This window comes from Eulemur rufifrons, chromosome 7 (assembly GCF_041146395.1).
Source record: "Eulemur rufifrons isolate Redbay chromosome 7, OSU_ERuf_1, whole genome shotgun sequence".
Taxonomy (NCBI): domain Eukaryota; kingdom Metazoa; phylum Chordata; class Mammalia; order Primates; family Lemuridae; genus Eulemur; species Eulemur rufifrons.
Genome location: NC_090989.1, coordinates 13,186,714 through 13,204,073, shown reverse-complemented (window position 1 = coordinate 13,204,073; position 17,360 = coordinate 13,186,714). Strand labels below are relative to the sequence as shown.

Below are 17,360 nucleotides of genomic sequence, written 5' to 3'. Positions count from 1 at the left end.
AGCTCAAACGATCCGCCCGCCTCGGCCTCCCAGAGTGCTAGGATTACAGGCGTGAGCCACCGTGCCCAGCCTGCATTTTGTTTTTTGATCTGCGTGCTGGTTACATGGATGTGTGACATGGGTGTGTTCAGTCTGTCAAACACTATCCAAAGACATACTTTTCTGTGTATACACTACACTTTAATAGAAAGCTTCAAGAAAAATCCCTCTAAGATATATTACCCTAATATTTAAGCATAATTTTGCTATCACTATTCTAAAATATTATACCTCATATTCAATTTTCCATTAAAAATTATCCTTACAGGACTATAAAGGAAGCTCCAAAAAGCTTGACCTTCGGCACCATTTCTTTGTCCTCCAAGGCGCCTGGCGGTGCCTGATAAAAAGCTGGTTCCTTGACCCAAAGCACGCGTTCCACTGTGTATGCGCAGCTCGGTGGACACAAGGAGCTTTCAGGCTTTGGGAAGCCGGTGTTTTCACCCATTTTAAAAGGACAACATGGGCCATCCAGAGGCGGTCCTTGCAGAGGTGACACGGCCCTAGGGAGAGACTATGACTCTTGCACAAACACAAGGCAGTTCGAGGCTCGGTGGGTGGCCCACGTCCATTTCCTCAAAACACACCTCTCATCTCTGCTCAGTTAGAACCTTCCGCCTCCCAGACCCCATCCCCCAACTTACGGACTACAGAAAAGAAATACCTGTGCCCCAGACATGATGCCCGATGAATGGATAGAAAGATTTTAAACCTCTGATAACAAGCTCTGCTAAAACATGTTAGGAACTTACATTTTAAATAAAAATGTTCATCTAGAAGGGATTCAGCATCACCATTTTACTGATGGAGAAACAAAAGCCCAGCAAAATTAGGAAGGACACTTCCTAAATTACTTAGGAAGTAATTTATTATAAACCCCATCTCCACCAATCCTGTGCTTTTTACAAAAGTGTTTTGCTTTGTTTTTCCTTTTTTAATATGACATACCGATCCTGTCCCCCAGCTCCTAATATCTGCTCTAAAATTCTAGTTGCAGGGTCTTGAGCATGGCCACCTCACATTTTAAGCTCTCTGCCTTCCTGGAATATGGGAGGGTAGAACTTTCCTGCCCTCTCTGAAGCCAGGCATGGCCATGGCACTTGGGTTTGGCCAATGAAATGTGAGTAGAAGCAACACATGTCACTACTCAACAAAAGCCTGATTCACCTCACTCTCGCCCCTTTGGCTACAGTCACAGAAGCAAGTGTCAAGATAGAGCTTCTGTCCGCCTGGGTTCCTAATCGTCCAGGGGGAGCATAGCTTTGGAGCCAACCTCCATCAGACACACGGCAGGAAGGAGAAGGTATGGTACGTCACTGAGAGTTGAAGCTTGCTGCTTCCTATAATATAATCCAACCCATCCTGACTCACATACTAGCAAAGTAAAAATCCCATTGCAAAATAGGTAATGCTTTAAAAATAAGGAAGTCTGTATGACACACTTTGAACCCCAAGTAGGACCACAATCTGGTGTGTTCCATGGAACAGAAGCCTTTTCCTCTCTTTACTTAATGAAAGGGGGCCTCCTTCTTCCCCCCAGCCTGCGAGGGTCCCAGCCAAACTCAGCCAATAGCAGCACAGTCCATTCTGAGGTCAGAGAGCTTGGGTTTGCCTCCCATTTAAACAGTAGAAATGAAGGAAGCTGATACCAGTCAATGTTAAACATCCTTTGAAAGGTGTGTATTTAATTTTGGCAACGAAGCTATCCTGGAACTTATTTATTTAAAAGAAAGGAAGATGGTGGTTGCCAGGGGCTGGGATGGGGGGAAACAGAGTGTCGTTATGTAATGGGTGCAGAGTTTCAGCTTTGCAAGATGAAAACGAGTTCTGGAGATGGAAGGTGGTGAGGGCTGCACAATGTCCTTCATGCCACTGAACTGTCCACTTAAAAATGGTTAAGATGGTAAATTTAATGTTGTGTGTATTTCACCACAATTAAAAAGAAAAAAGAGTAACTGAAAAATAAAATAAAAAAGAAGAAAAACCCGTAACAATCCCCCAAACCTAGAGAAACACATACAGAAATGTGTGATGACAGCTTTATGAAATATTTAGCTATCAGCCCTTTTAACTGTTACATATGCCTCAGCCCTCCAAACTCTTTAAAACCTGTCAGTGGCTGAAGGCAGTTCCATTAGAGAGAATTTTCGCTCCTGCTGTCCTGTCTAAATAAAACAGCGGTCCCCACTATTCTCTGTCATTAAACCAAATCAATTTCTAAGAAGCACAATTCACTAAATGAGCTTTACAGCAAAGTTTGTCCTTTTGCAGTGTCACGCAGGGAGCTGTGGGTTGAGGAGAGTGGGTGAACCCTCCGCAGACTGCTCTCAACAGCTAGTTAAGTGGAGAAAAGTCTTACAACATTTCACAGCCGTTTACAGGCTTAACAACTCAGAGTTGATCACAGCAGACTGCTAACTTGACACAGTGCTTTCCAACGTGGCCTCTCGAGGATTCAAAACCTGACATGCTAGAAAAAGCCATTCAAAGTCCCTAACCTTGCATCACCTTATTAAACCAGGCAAGTTTAGCTGGGGACATCGGGTCCATAATAGGTCCCTTCATCAGAATCCAGTGGTCACAAAGGTAGGAAGGAGAGACCACCCTCGACCTGCTCACCACTCATCACCTTCCATTAAACAAACAGCAGCAGACAGGTAGAGAGAGTGAACTCTGTGCTTCTTCCTTTGCCTTCTGGTATGCTATAAATACTGTATAAAGTTCAGTGAAGGGAATAAGCAAAGTTCGTGCCAACAGTGGAATATAATCAGCAAAAAATGCATTTTGCATAAGAGCCTCTTTGAGTGCAGAGTTAAGATGAGGCTCAGGTATTCATTATGTATTTAAATAGATCTAGTTTCAATTATCCAACTGCATGGAGGACACTCAATGATTTCAGATAATCAATGGTTTACGTGAATGGCAGGAAAAGAGAAATTCATTTTAAACAAGAGAAATGCTAAGGAACATATGCCAAATCTAGGAACCTAAAATTTTGAATAATTCAAGTTCACAGAAGCACAAGAATAACTGTAAAGTAGGCCAAACTTCTTTTTTCGTTTTAAAAGGAAAAAAAGAGTACGTTATCGTTTTTAAGAGGCTAGATAGGAATTAATTAAGTTCCTACGTGAATTCTACAAAGACTTTTTTCCTGTTGGTTCCACATTTATCATATTTAAGAGTTTTGCTCATACAAACCTTATTTAAGCTATCATTTTTAATATCTGTAAAGAGAACTTACTATGAAGTTCCCCTCCCCCACTGAAGGAAATCTTGTAACTATTTGCTGCAAACGGGAATACATAGAAGTCTACCCAGTGAATGGCAACACTAGGATTCATCTCTGGCAAAGCTGACTAGCCCCCAAGGAAAGACCAATAAATATTGCTAACTGGAGTCCCTCCACAAGAAGGCCATTTACTGTCTGCCCATGCTGTAAAAGCCCCCGTAGTTCATGTGCACAGACGATATCCAAGCAGCTTTTTTGTATCCCACTCCTAAGTGTGACCAGACAGTCAAGCATCACCAGACATTTGCTGAAAGTCCCCCACATGAAAGACAGACACCAAAGTACACAGAAGAAAATGCAGCAGGAGAAAGGAGAAGTTGTGCCTGAAACAGAGAAAGCTTCCCTACAATCTAGGTATCCTCCGAGAGGCAAGAGAATCTGAAGCTATAAACAAGCAAACAAAAGCACAGGTTCCAACAAAAAAGAACAATGAGATTGAAATGAGGGGAAGAGGAAGAGTGAGGTGAATGGGGAGGGAAAAAAGGAAGGAAGAAAGGTGGGCTTTTAGGGGAAAAAAATTAACCAAAATTAAAACTTCAACAGAAGGCAAATCACTATGAAGGATCAGAACACCAGTGAAAAAGGAAATGATTCCAAATGCTTCAAAGAGAAAAAGGAAAATAAAGCATACAAAAGATAAGCAGAAATGAGAATGTTATCAGGAAATAATTAAACCAAGGAGAAATGATTTCCAAGCCAAAATTCCAAATTACTCAAATGTTATTCAAGTAAAAGGTAGAATGAAGACATTTTCAAATACACATCACTTTGTAGGAAGTCACTACAGGTTCTTTTCATAAAAATGAAGGAGTTTATTAAGAAAAAAGAGAAGATTTAAAATCTAGGAATGTAATTAGGATAATAAAGGGAAAAAATTCCAGGGTGATTATTGTACATGCAGTCTAGGTAGCAACCATATAGGAGCAAAAGGAAAAAATAGTACTGAACCAATTACCTAACACATTGGAGGTTTAGAAAATATCATTGCTGTATTACCAGAAAAATAAGCAAATTGAGACAAAAAAAAAAAAAAAGAGGCAGCTATTAACTGCAAGGAAAACAAAACCAAGAAGTTGTTCAAGAAAAAGAAATAAAATCATAGTACACTACTTGGCTCAACAGCTAATACTATTTATATGGTCATAACAACATATTAACAGTGACTACTGATTTAACCCTAAATTTTTATATACCTATATAAGAAGATAAGGAAAGGATAATTTGTGTATAACAAAGCTAGGCATCTATCATAACAGAAGGACAGTAGTTAGTATCTAAAATCCATTACGAAAAAGCAGTATAAGTATGTTAATGAGAAACGAGAGCAATGCAAGAACACAAACAAAAAACAAAAACATCAGCCAAAATAGTTATGCACAGCTTCTTCTGGGGAATGAGGCTGGTGAGTGGGGAACAGAAAGAGAATTTCACTATAGCCTTTTATTAAAAGGATAACTGAATTCTTTTAAACTGTGTTCATATTGATTTAACATAAATTTAAAATAATGTAAGAAATGGAAGATAATACTGTTAGTAACATGTTATTTGCATGACACATAACAATATACAAATTGTATACTAAGATCTAGCTCAACCACAATTATACCTCTGCAGTGTAGGGAAATTTTCTGGCGTACCAGTAGTAGGGCATATAATATCATTATTTCCAGCTTTGTCTATTCATTTCACACTTCAACATCCATACTCTCCTAAGAGGTAGGCAAGCAGGGCTCTCGCCTGGGCCCTGCATCTCAGGAGGCCCCTGGTTTGAAGAGCTTTTCTTTCTATTTTCAAAGTCCCCCTCTGGTGCTTGGAAAGGGCAGGGTCCAGGAGGGGCTCTCATATCATTTCTCCCCTTCAGGGAGCTCTCTCACCCCACACCACCCGCTACGTGGTGTCATGAAGCTCTTGAACATGTGTCTGTGGCTAGCGGGTTGCTTCCACCAGCCCATGTGGTATTTTTTTCATGAGATTGCTTGAGATTGGGCCACCAGAATGATGCTGACAGGTGGATCTGGGGTGAGTCAAATTCTTTATGTAAATAAGAGTCCCATAAAAAATATATGCCTGGGGCCCTTCCCATCCTAGAGTTGGCCCTTCTCCACAACTAATCCATGCCAAAAATAAAAGGTAAATATATCTAAATTTTTGGCTCAGGGCAGGGGTATGATCCATGGTGTTGGGAAAACAGGACTCACCTACAGACTAAGTCAATGCATAAACCAGCAAAGGAACGAAGACCTCACATTCAGCTCATCCTATCTGCGGCCAAGGTGAAGTTAAGAGTGATATAAAGATCAAGGAAGATCAAATAAGATCCACCATGATTTCAACAGGTTCATTAGAAGAACAAAAACCACAAGGATAACATTTCAAAGCAGTAATTAAAGTTCTGAGTTTGGGGTTTTTGAAAAAAAAAATCTATTAAAATAAGATGGGGAAGACCTTGTTGGAAAAGCATTAATGCTGGGGGTTTAAGATACCACAAGCTCAGTCTAAGTCAACAGTTTGAAGTGGCCTCTAATAAATTAAAGGAATTGACTCTAGCATTGCGAGGGAAACAAGAGTGGCAAGAATCCCACTGCAGGCTGCCCAGGGCAGACAGACCACATGGAGGACAGGACACCTCGCTCCGGGGCACACTTACAAATAACAGGGAGAATTGCTCAAGAACCTCAGGCCGGGCACCCCAAAGACAAGACAAGGCAGGAGGTAAAGGTTGCAAAACCAGCCTGCGTAGTGGAATATGCCTAAAGTCCCAGCTACTCGGGAGGCTGAGGCCAGAGGATCGCTTGAGCCCAGGAGTGCCCGTCTAAGCTGGGCAATACAGTGAGACCCAATCTATAAAACTAGATAAAATAAAATAAAATGAAAGTTATGAGAAAGGATAAGCAGAAGACCTGCACTAGACTCTGATGATGAATATGAAAACCAAAGGAAATGGCAAGAGTCACCAAGAAGAACACACTATCTCAACATGATGAAGAACTTTCTAGAACTTAGGGCTGACTAACAAAATGTTTTGGACAGTTGGAAAGCTGAACAATCCCCAGGAATGGGAGTGGCCGCCCCGTGGGCAGGCTCACCTGCTGGCAGGGCCTTGCAGAGATGGTGCCTACCTCAAGTGGGAGGCTGCCCTTGAGTCCGCTCAAGTCCAAGATGCTAAATCCCCTCAAAAATATTTTCTAACACGTCCACTTGACACCTCCCTGTGAAAGGATTTCCAGGCTTTCCCTAACCTGCTGCCTTTATCCAGGGCATGTGGCAATGACCTTCCTGAAGTCTTACACGTAGGGTCAGATGCCATATTCCAAGATAGATCTCCAGAGCCTGACGAAACTCAAACCCTTTCCACAGTGAAGCCGCACTCAATTTCTATAAAGAGACTTATTTAACAGGAGCACGTGGAACTAGTCTCTTTTTCTTTATTACTAAAATGGTCACTGTAACTAACATTTATTGAGCATTTGCTATCTATCAGACACTTAACTGCATTATCACCTGTAAGCTTCAATTCAACTCAATATAAGGAGATAGATACTATTTTTTTTACTTATAAATCTCTTTTTAATATGCACACAATACCCTCATACAAGCGACTTTCTAAATGCTAAGAAAACTTTCTACAGAAGGAAAGGCAATCACTTCCCAGAGATAATATTTTCTACTTTTCCTTTCGATCTATGATTTTCTACCCAATCAGGCATCTTTCTTATTCTGCCTGAATAAGAACAGCTATGTTCCCAAGGCATTTAATATTCTGACTCGGGGGGATGGGGGTGGGGGGAGGGAATGGGTGTATACCTACATGATGAGTGCAATGCTCACTGTCTGGGGAATGGACACCCTTGAAGCTCTGACTCGGGGGAAGGGGGGGGCGGGACATGGGCAGTGGCCTGAACTTTTGTACCCCCCATGATGATAAGCTGAAATGTAAAAAAAAAAAAAAAACTAAAACTAATATTAGGATATGTTACCACAGAAGTGGGTGAGCTTCTGGGAAGTGTATATGACACCCACAGGTAATGGATGAATGAAGGCCCAACACAAAACGGTACCTTGTAGGTGGTAGGCGCTGTCTCTGGCTTCAAGTTGGAGGAAAAGACTCTAATTAAAATACTAGCTTAGGTGGGGCACGGCAGTTCACACCTGTAATCCTAACACACTGGGAGGCCGAGGCGGGAGGATCGCTCGAGCTCAGGAGTTCAAGACCAGCCTGAGCAAGAGCAAGACACCGTCTCTACTAAAAACAGAAAGAAATTAGCTGGACAACTAAAACTATATATAGAAAAAATTAGTCGGGCATGGTGGCACATGCCTGTAGTCCCAGCTACTCGGGAGGCTGAGGCAGGAGGATCGCTTGAGCCCAGGAGTTTGAGGTTGCTGTGAGCTAGGCTGACGCCACGGCATTCTAGCCCAGGCAACAGAGTGAGACTCTGTCTCAAAAAAAAAAAAAAGAAAGAAAAAAAAAGAAAGAAAAGGAAAAAAAACACTGGTTTAAATGCAGGAGTTATACTCTGACTTTGAAAACAGCACAGCACTTCTATATAAGTTGCTCTAACATTCATGCTCATTCCCACACCCAACCCTGCACACAAACCCCTTTTCTACTTTTGCTGGTAACTTGAATCTCCTTTCCATGGGTGAATCTGTGGGTATCTGAGTAATAGCATCAAATCCACAGCACACGGGCTCTGGAAACTGTGTGCACTGAATTGAGCCCTGGGGCTGGAATAACCTACAAATTATTTCCATAATCATGGCTGATCTCCCCTGCATTAGCCTCACCCCTACACACACAGGTTTCATTCAAATTCGGCTCCTCTAGACTTATGTGGATTACAGTAAGTACAAGGCAGAAAATGCTTCATGGTTCCCAAATAGCAGTAATTTTCTCTGAAAAGGTTCATTTTGTGCTCTATCCCACGTAAGTAGCATAAAAATTTCACCATAATAAGAAGACACAGAGGTTTTCAAGAATAAGGTTCTATGTTGCCACACAAAAAAATTTTATTCAATGTGACCTATTGGGTATTTAGATTCTATTAGCAATTTTATGGCCATGAAGGTCCCATCAAAAGGAATTCACACCAGAAATGTATAAGTACAAAAGGGAGCCTCCCTGAAATCGATTAGATAATCATCTAACCTGTGTAGTAAGGCAAGAATAGCCAAAATCAGGCTATGATCTAGAAATATTTCTAATGAAAAATATTAATTCTAAAAATGAGAAAAAGTTAGTTACTTTTTACTACAGCCATTGATTCTTGTACCTGTTCTCCTTAGGTACAATAGTAATAGTGATAGGATAAACAGTGCACTCAGGCAATAAGAGGCTTTGGAGAAAGAGAGGTTTGGTTTGAATCCAGCCCCTACACTAAGTAACTGTGTATGTGACTTGGGGTCCAATTATTAGCCTTTATAGCCTCAGCCTCAGTAAATGGGGAACACAATCCACCTCAACAGGTTAAAATATGGTTATATAATCTAAGTCACTCACTACTGCTCCAAGAATCAAACACGATTCGCATTGTAAAACACTTTCAAGATGGTGGTATACAATAAGGACTAAGTAAAGACAGGCACTGATATTATAATAATGTTATTGCTGCTGTTGTTAGAGTAGTTAGACATTTCCTCATCTGCACGATTTCCAAATAAAAAATAATAAATAAAAAGCTATGCCAGCTACAGAAAAACTATGAGTTACAAAATATATACAAGAATATTTTCATAACCTTAGAGCATGTAGATTTTTAAAATAGGATACTCAAGGCACTACCTATTAAGGAGAACTTGAGAAATGAGACCGCCTTAATATTAAAAGTTTTACTACAACAAACTATGCCTTTAATAGAGTAAAAAAAAAAAAGCTGCAGAGTAGAAAAAGATATTTGCAATGAATATAATCAACAAAGAGGTGATATACAAAATACATAAAGAGCTGCCACGAGTCGTTAAGAAAGAAAACCCATTGGAAAATGGACAAGAGATTGAAATAAGCATTTTCATAAAAGATGATATTGAAATGATCATTAAGTACATGAAAATGTACTCAACTTTACACGATAGCTTAAAAAAAGAAAAAAAAATCTGACAATACCAATATCAAGTTGACAAAGATGAGGAACAACTAGAATTCTCCTGGGCTGCTGACAAGGGTATAAATTATTTTAATAATTTTGGAAACTGGCAGTATCTATTATAGTAAACAGGAACACGTGCCTATGCCATGGCCCAGCAATGCCTCTCCTAGGTATACACCCAACAGAGATGTGGACAAACTGGTGTAAGAGTGCTCACAGCAACATTGCTCGTGATCCCAAAACCCGGGAACAACCCAAATGTACCTAAGGAAAGGCTGCCATATGTCCCAGTTGCCCTGGGTCTGTCGCAGCTTATGCTTGTTATCCTGACAAAATTGTTCATAGTGTCCAATCTCTAACATGCCCTGGTGAATGCCATCAGCATCAAAGGGGGAGTAAGAACCTTCAAGAAGCCAGCCATTCTTCCTCAAGAGCAATAAGAACACTAACAAAACTTATCAAAATCACCTTTTTCAGAATTCTGAAAATGAATCTAAGGCTTACAACAATTTGATATGCATTTGTTGAAGACGAATGGCTGAATCTCGGTAGAAACAGCACGTATTGCGGCATTTTAACTTGCCAGATTTCCATCTTTGTTTTCTCATCTCTGCAATCACATGAAAACCCGCAGCCCAGCAACCACCGGAGGAAATAGAATGGGGTTAGAACTCCCCCAAAACACCTGCGAGAATTGTAATTGTCCCACCTGTCTAGCAGGTCCCAGGAAACCCCCACTCACAGGGCTTGTCCCTATTTGACCTGAGTCCGACTCACTCATGCAAACAGTCTTTACTCCAGGGGGCTGTTTGTGAAAACAATCAATACAATTGATTAACACTGCAGTTGCCTGAGGCAATAACAGTTGGGCAAACGATCAGGAAACTTGAGGAAAAGCTGGGGAATAAGATTTCTAAAGGGGACTTTGAGAAACTCTGACATAGTCCTGAAAATCCAGAAAGTCACACACATGCATAGAACTGTGCACATGCCCAGGAAGCCCCACGAAGGTCCTAAGCTCACCCTCTGGCTGACCCCATAGGGCTCTGTGAAAGCACAGACGAAGGCGAAGGCTGAGCTGAAAACTAGCTGCTTGAGCATTGAAGAGGTGCTTCAATACACAGATTTCTACTCAGGAAAGACTGGTGGACTTTGTGCTTCTGAGCATTTAAGACAATTCCTGTCCAATCATTAAATGACCAATAAACTAGCTGAGCAGAGACTTCAGTGGCCACATATGACAAAGCATAAAGACTTTACAGATTTCAGGAAAGTCACCAAACAAAGCACCATCAACAACAAACCCTGGAGGACAGGGAGTAGATCTGCTTCCAAGAGTGTGTCACATTATATTATTTAACATGTACAGTTTCAACCAAAAAGTATAAGACAAGCAAAGAAACAATAAAGTATGGTCCATACACAGGAAAAGAAGTAGTCAATAGAAACTGTCTGTGAGGAAGTTCAATGTTGAGTGTGCTAGACAAAGACTTTAGATCAACTATTTTGAATATATTCAAAGAATTAAAGAAAATCATGTCTAAAGAAATAAAGTAAGAGAATGATACTCTCATCAAATAGGAAATCAATAAAGAAGTCGAATTTTTTTTAAAAAAGAACCAAATATGAATTCTAGAGTTAAAATACAGAATAACCCGAAGAGCTAAATAGCAGATTTCAGCTGGCAGAAAAATGAATCAGTGAACTTAAAGTAGATTCAGTGAGATTATCATTCTAAGGAATAGGATAAAAACAAAATGAAGAAAAATGAACAGAGTTTCAGAGGCCTTTGGGACATCAGCAAGCATACTAATACAAATATAATAGCAGTTACAAATGGAGAGGGAGAAACAAATGAATAAGAAAAGTATTTGAAGAAATAATAGCCAAAAACTTTCTAAATGTAATTTAAACACACACACACACTCACACACACACTCGCACATGCATACAAGTCTACACATTCTAAAAACACAATAAATTCCAGATGGTGTAAACTCAAATAGACTGACACCTAAACATATCATAATCCTCTATTTAAAGACAAAGACAAAATCTTCAAAGCAGCAAGGGAGACGCATCACATACAAAGGACTCTCATAGGATTAACAGCTCATTTTTCATTAGACACTACAGAGGCCAGAAAGCAGTGGGATGACATTTTGAAAGCACTGAAATAAAACTGTCCATTAAGAATTCTATAACCAGCACAACTACCCTTCAAAAATGATGGAGAAATTAAGTTATTCCCATATAAACAAAAGTGTCCCAGCTTGAATGATAAAAGACATATTCACTATACTCTACTAATAAGCTGTGTGTGGGGGTGGGACGTGGTAGGTGGCTTATAGGGTACCTTAAACTTCTAGTTCTTGTTCTGGGTGGTGATTACATATTTACTTTGAGAGATAGGTCATTGAGCAGTATATTTATGTTTTGTGTACTCTTCGTTCTGTGTGTTTTACAAAACAGATTTAAAAAAAAAAAAAAAGATACTTTGTCTTTATACAAACAAAATTATCATTTTATATTTCTTACTTTAATTGTCTAAACAGAAATAGTTGTAGGCCGGGTGCAGTGGCTCACGCCTGTAATCCTAACACTCTGGGAGGTCGAGGCGGGCGGATTGTTTGAGCTCAGGAGTTCGAGACCAGCCTGAGCAAGAGCGAGACCCTGTCTCTACTATAAATAGAAAGAAATTATATGACAGCTAAAATATATATATAAAAAAAATTAGCCAGGCATGGTGGCACATGCCTGTAGTCCCAGTTACTCGGGAGGCTGAGGCAGGAGGATCGCTTGAACCCAGGAGTTTGAGGTTGCTGTGAGCTAGGCTGACGCCACAGCACTCTAGCCCGGGCAACAGAGTGAGACTTTGTCTCAAAAAAAAAAAAAAACAAAGAAATAGCTGTAGAGGCCAAAGCCAGAAATTTAGTGAAATAAACTATTTCTCTCCTCCATACCTTCTCTCCTTGCATGGAATAGTCTCACTGTCCATCTCACCCCATTTATCCCTGTATTTCCTTTAATATTCACTGTTGGGCCCTACCACATTATAATGATTTGTTCCTGTGTCTGTCTCCCCTATTATATGTGAGCACTTTTAAGGGTAGGAACTGTCAAAATTTTCTTGGTATTCCCAATAGCACTGTGCATAACATAGGAAGTATGAAATAAATATTTGAGAAATTAACTCATTAACGGAAAAAATAGAGAATGTCTTCTTAAATAGTAACACAAAAAGTTCTTACAGGGTGTATTACAACTATCCAAACTCAAAGGATTCCCTATAAAAGCAAATGTTAACCCTGAAGCAATTAGCAAGGAGGTCTTTTTTTCAAACAACAACCTGCAAGAATGCTGAGTAGAAAAGTTCTGATAAGATGAGAAATTTAAAGTGTTTAGGCATAGCCAGCCATTTCTGGGATGTCATTATTCTATTTTATGATTCATATTAGAAAAGAACATATTATGATAAATTTTTTTGACAGTTCAAATCATGTCTAAAATAAGGAATTCACGATCCCTGTCTAAAAGCAAAAATGGTACTGCGACTACACTAAGAAATCCTTCAACCCACAGCCAACAGAGCAAGTTTCTCACATCCAACTCATAAGCCTCCTCGACCCTCACTCTGAAACCCTTTGGATGACGTCTCTCATTCCTGGAATTCAGTACAGATGTGTATTTTGTCACTCACATTCTTTGTTTTTATAATGAACAACAGATAAATGTTGCCACTGATAGGGAAAAAAAGGTCGGATACTTAGGCAAGAGAGGAAGATATCCAGTTCAGAGGTTTGAAATGCCCTGCAAAGCAAGTGCCCAACAAACCTGAAAGAGGAAGGCATCGCCCAGGGAATTGCTGAGGCAGAAGACAAAGTCCTTCTTGGGGTGCTCAGGCACAGCCTGCACGATGCTGTTCTCCACCCAGACGGCGTGCTTGGGGATGCTGTTGTGGTCTATTCCAGACCTGCCGTCACTCTCGTAGAAAAAGAGCGTACATCCTGAAGAAACAGAACAGAGGTCTGTATGAATATTTGGTGCTTGGGCAACAAAAAGCCTGTAGTGGAACTTAACATTTGTGCCCCGTCGGAAGGAAAGAGTTGGAAATTAAAGTGTGCAGAAACCAGGAAGTAAAGAAAATGGGGCAATATTTGGACTCTAGTCTTAGATGAGCCTAGAGAATGACAAAGATCTTAAGTCACAGCTTCTCAACCTGCATGGGACTCCTTCATGCATGCCCTTTGAGTTCTTTCAGACACTCACTTTCTGTTTTAGAACGTTTGCTGATAGGTCTCCTAATAGCCATGGGGGTCTTGTGGCTCCTTTGCCCGGTGCAGGGTGCAAACACCGTTCTACAGGCTAGAACTGTACGTGGCACTGAGTGAGGACTGGAAGCCTTTGGAGCCCATTCCAATATGTCTTACATGATATGCAACCAGGAAACTCTAGACAATGTACTGGGGTTCTGTACCATGTCCTTGCAGAAAACAATATATAACACTAGCTTGAAGTGCTTTGCGGATAAGGAAAGCAAAGACACATTTTTGGCTGCAGATCTTATCTATAAAATTTTTTTCTAGAAATAAACCATGTCCTTGTTCCTACTAAAATAGGAAATGCATGGCATACATATGAAGGCCTGGGGGAAGTCAGAGGCCCAGTTCATACTTAACAGTACTGTGAAATTAATGAGACAGTAGCCACAGAATATTTCATAGGCTTGTGGCAAGACGGCTTCAAGAGATTCCCTTCATCATCACCTAAACCTGAAGCTCACTTTAATAGCAATTACTAGCTGAACACTTAACTCTCAACTCATCGAAACCAATCTCAGGGGAAGTCTGGGTACAACTTTATGTCTTTCAATTCGGCATAAGCTACTCAGTCAGTTTTCACCATCTTCCTTACCACAAACAAGTGTCACACTTTATGTGAATGGCAAAGCCCTTGAAAGTATGATCTATTTAGCTACAATATAAGTCTGTAAAGCAAATTTACTCATATGAGATCAGTAATATAGAATGATGCAGATTTTTCCTAGCCCATAATATTTCCCATCACCATGGAACAGCTGCTGAATGCTACGTCCCTACAGGCAGCTGAAGGTGGCATATGGTATGCCCTGCCCACCCATTTCACAAGGTTTCCCCGAAAGTTTGACCACAGGCTCTGCTGTCAAACCCTAACTGCGCGATGCTCCTGAGCCCTGTGATTTCACATTTGAACTTGTCTCTACAGTCAAGGAGTCTCATTGATCCCTTCCACCCATTCAAGTTATAGTGGCTTCTTTTTTCAAAGGTAAAGTCCCACGCTACTTTTTTTTTTTTTTTTAAAGATAAAGTCTTACGGTATTTATTGCTAGAAATGTTTAGTGGAGTTTAGTTTGGGGTATAAAAGTTACATGCGTAAAATTTAAATATACACCTCTTGAGTAGTCTGCCCCAACTCTATTTTTCACAAAATTCCTATGACTTGAAGATCTCAAGGTTTTTCGGGATCACTTACATCAAATAGCTGGCTCGTCTGTACCTCCTATTTCCATGTCTTAAACTAGCATAGGTCAGAGATAAAGAAGAAAACAAAAAAGAGAGGGGAGACTATTTTTTTCTAAATCAGAGGTTCTCGTGGTGGAGCAATTTTGGCAATAACAGTTTTGGCTGTCACAACTTGGGAAGAGATGCTACTGGTATTTCGTGGGCAGAGGACAGGGAAGCTATCAAGCATCCTACAATGCCCAGGGCAGCCCCCACAACGAAGAATTATCCAGAAAATGTCAACAGTGACACTGCTGGGAAACTCTACCCTAAATAATCTTTATAACTAACAATATACTCATGATCCATAGATTCTTAACACACAACACACCTTACCATAGGTTGAGAACAAAGAAAGAAGTCTGTGGATAATAAATTAGGGAACACCCCAATTCCTAATATGAACACACATTGAACATTGTATGGTCTTCCCAAATAGCTATTTTTATAACTTTTCAACTTTGGTTTAGAATCACCCATAACAGTAGGTGACTGAAATCAGTTTTTAGTCAATTATCAACTTGTTCCAACTTTAAGACACACATGAAGCAGCAAATCCAACAACTACACACTCCCTGATAAAATCTGTTTACCTTCATCTTCACTTGAACAGAATCTGAATGCTCTTCAGTTGTCTATAGAGACAGGTCAGACACTAATTCCAGATGAAACCTTTTTTTTTAAATTAGTGATTTTGTCAAATGTGAAAGAATCTTTGGGAAAGAATCTCTATCCCACAGTTCCCAGGTGTTCTGCTTTTTATTTCTTAATATCTAAAAGTTGCTAAGAAAAAGTCACCAGCAAGTCTTGCTTTTGAGTGGCAAGGACAAAGCCCCAAGGATGTCAACACATAATGGGGACCCGTCAGGATGAACACGCCAAGGACTCTGTGGCTCCGCGTTCTGGGCCTGGATCCTGACAGATTGTGTCACTCAGATCTGGGTCACCAGAACAGTGAAGGCTTCCCCACCGTGGGCTTGTGGGCTGTGCTCCCGAACGCCCCCACCTTGGCTTCCTGTATCATTTACTCTCTAAGGGAACAGCAGAAACAAAACAAGCCCCTCTGCTATGGTCCAAGTGAAAAAAAGTCAACTAGTTATTTTTATTCTAAAACAAATAATTTAGAATAATTTTTACTCTAAAAAAATTATTTTTATTTTAGTTTATTGCTGCTCTCAAATTTAGAGTAAGAGTCACCTGGGAACCACAAATTCAGGGCCTGTCATGGGATGAATTTGTGTCCCCCAAAATTCCTATGTTGAAGTCCTAACCTCCACTACACCTCATTCAGGCACTATGAGGTCATAGGGTGGCCCTGATCCAAGATGACCAGTGTCCTTAGAAAACAGGGAATTTGGACATAGACAAGGAGAGGGAAGACTGTATGAAGATACTGGAAGACAGACCTCTCCAAATCAAGGAGAGAGGGGAGGTCTCAGAAGAAACTAACCCTGTAAACACCTTGATCTCAAACTTCCAGCCTCCAGGACTGTGAGACACTAAATTTCTGTTGTTTAAGCCGCCCAGTCTTTGGTACTTGTTATGGCAGCCCTAGTGCCTCCTAACCTTGTGGTTCAGCAAGTATGGGGTACAACCCAGAGAGACCTCAGGTGACTGTAATGCAGGTGGTATTCTGATCAGCCTATTAAGAACTTAGCACTAATTAATAAAATAAATACTAGGGGAACAGAGGCTGCAGCGTCCAGTGGTGTGCACATCAGGGGAAGGAACATGAGGTGGAAGGGGAAGAAGACTTTCCTCTCATGTCCTCCCCGCATGGCAGAGCAGCTGGCATGATCCAGGCCCCTCAGATACAACCACCCTGCAATGCCTCCAAATTAAGCCAAGGCAGGTCATGCATGAGAAAGAGCAGCAGCAGTTCTCTAAAGTGCTTCTGCAGGATGAACATCGTCAGTGTTTCACAGCCACTACATCAAATAATCATCAAAAGATAAAGCTCTAGGAATAGTTGAGCACCAGGAAAGAGGAGTCTGGGCCCCTGAGTGACTTCACAGGAAACTACACAAGCCATAAATGGTCTATTTCAGATAGGTGGGAGGGAAATAAAGTTCTGTCTTGCTTATGGCACTGGCATTGTGGGTGTATGGGACATGCAGCAAAACTCATATCCCAACCAACACCCTCCCTTCCTGTTCCCTCAGCCAGCAAAGCAGTAGCCACAACAGCCCACAGTCATAGGGCCGACCCAAACCCGACTTGTGCAAGAGTTGACCTGCACATCACTGCACAGGCATGTGTCCACCTCACTGAGCAGGGCTCTAGGCTGTTCTACACCTCTAGGATTGGATGTTCCCAAACCAATCGCAGCTGGTGAAATCCAGTATCAAATGGTCTAGTTTGACACTGATAAGCCAGGCTTCTTCCTCCTATGCCCTTCCATCGATC

At 40.8% G+C, this 17,360-nt stretch overlaps 1 protein-coding gene across 9 annotated transcripts in view; it reads right to left on the bottom strand.

Moving 5' to 3' along the window:
• Nucleotides 1-17,360, bottom strand: part of TIAM1 (TIAM Rac1 associated GEF 1) — a 353,935-nt gene that overhangs the window by 93,910 nt on the left and 242,665 nt on the right. For all 9 annotated transcript variants that reach the window (XM_069472356.1, XM_069472358.1, XM_069472361.1 and 6 more), the window contains one exon: nt 13,249-13,421. In XM_069472356.1, the coding sequence (XP_069328457.1) occupies nt 13,249-13,421 (173 nt within the window). The remainder of the gene's footprint in view (nt 1-13,248; nt 13,422-17,360) is intronic.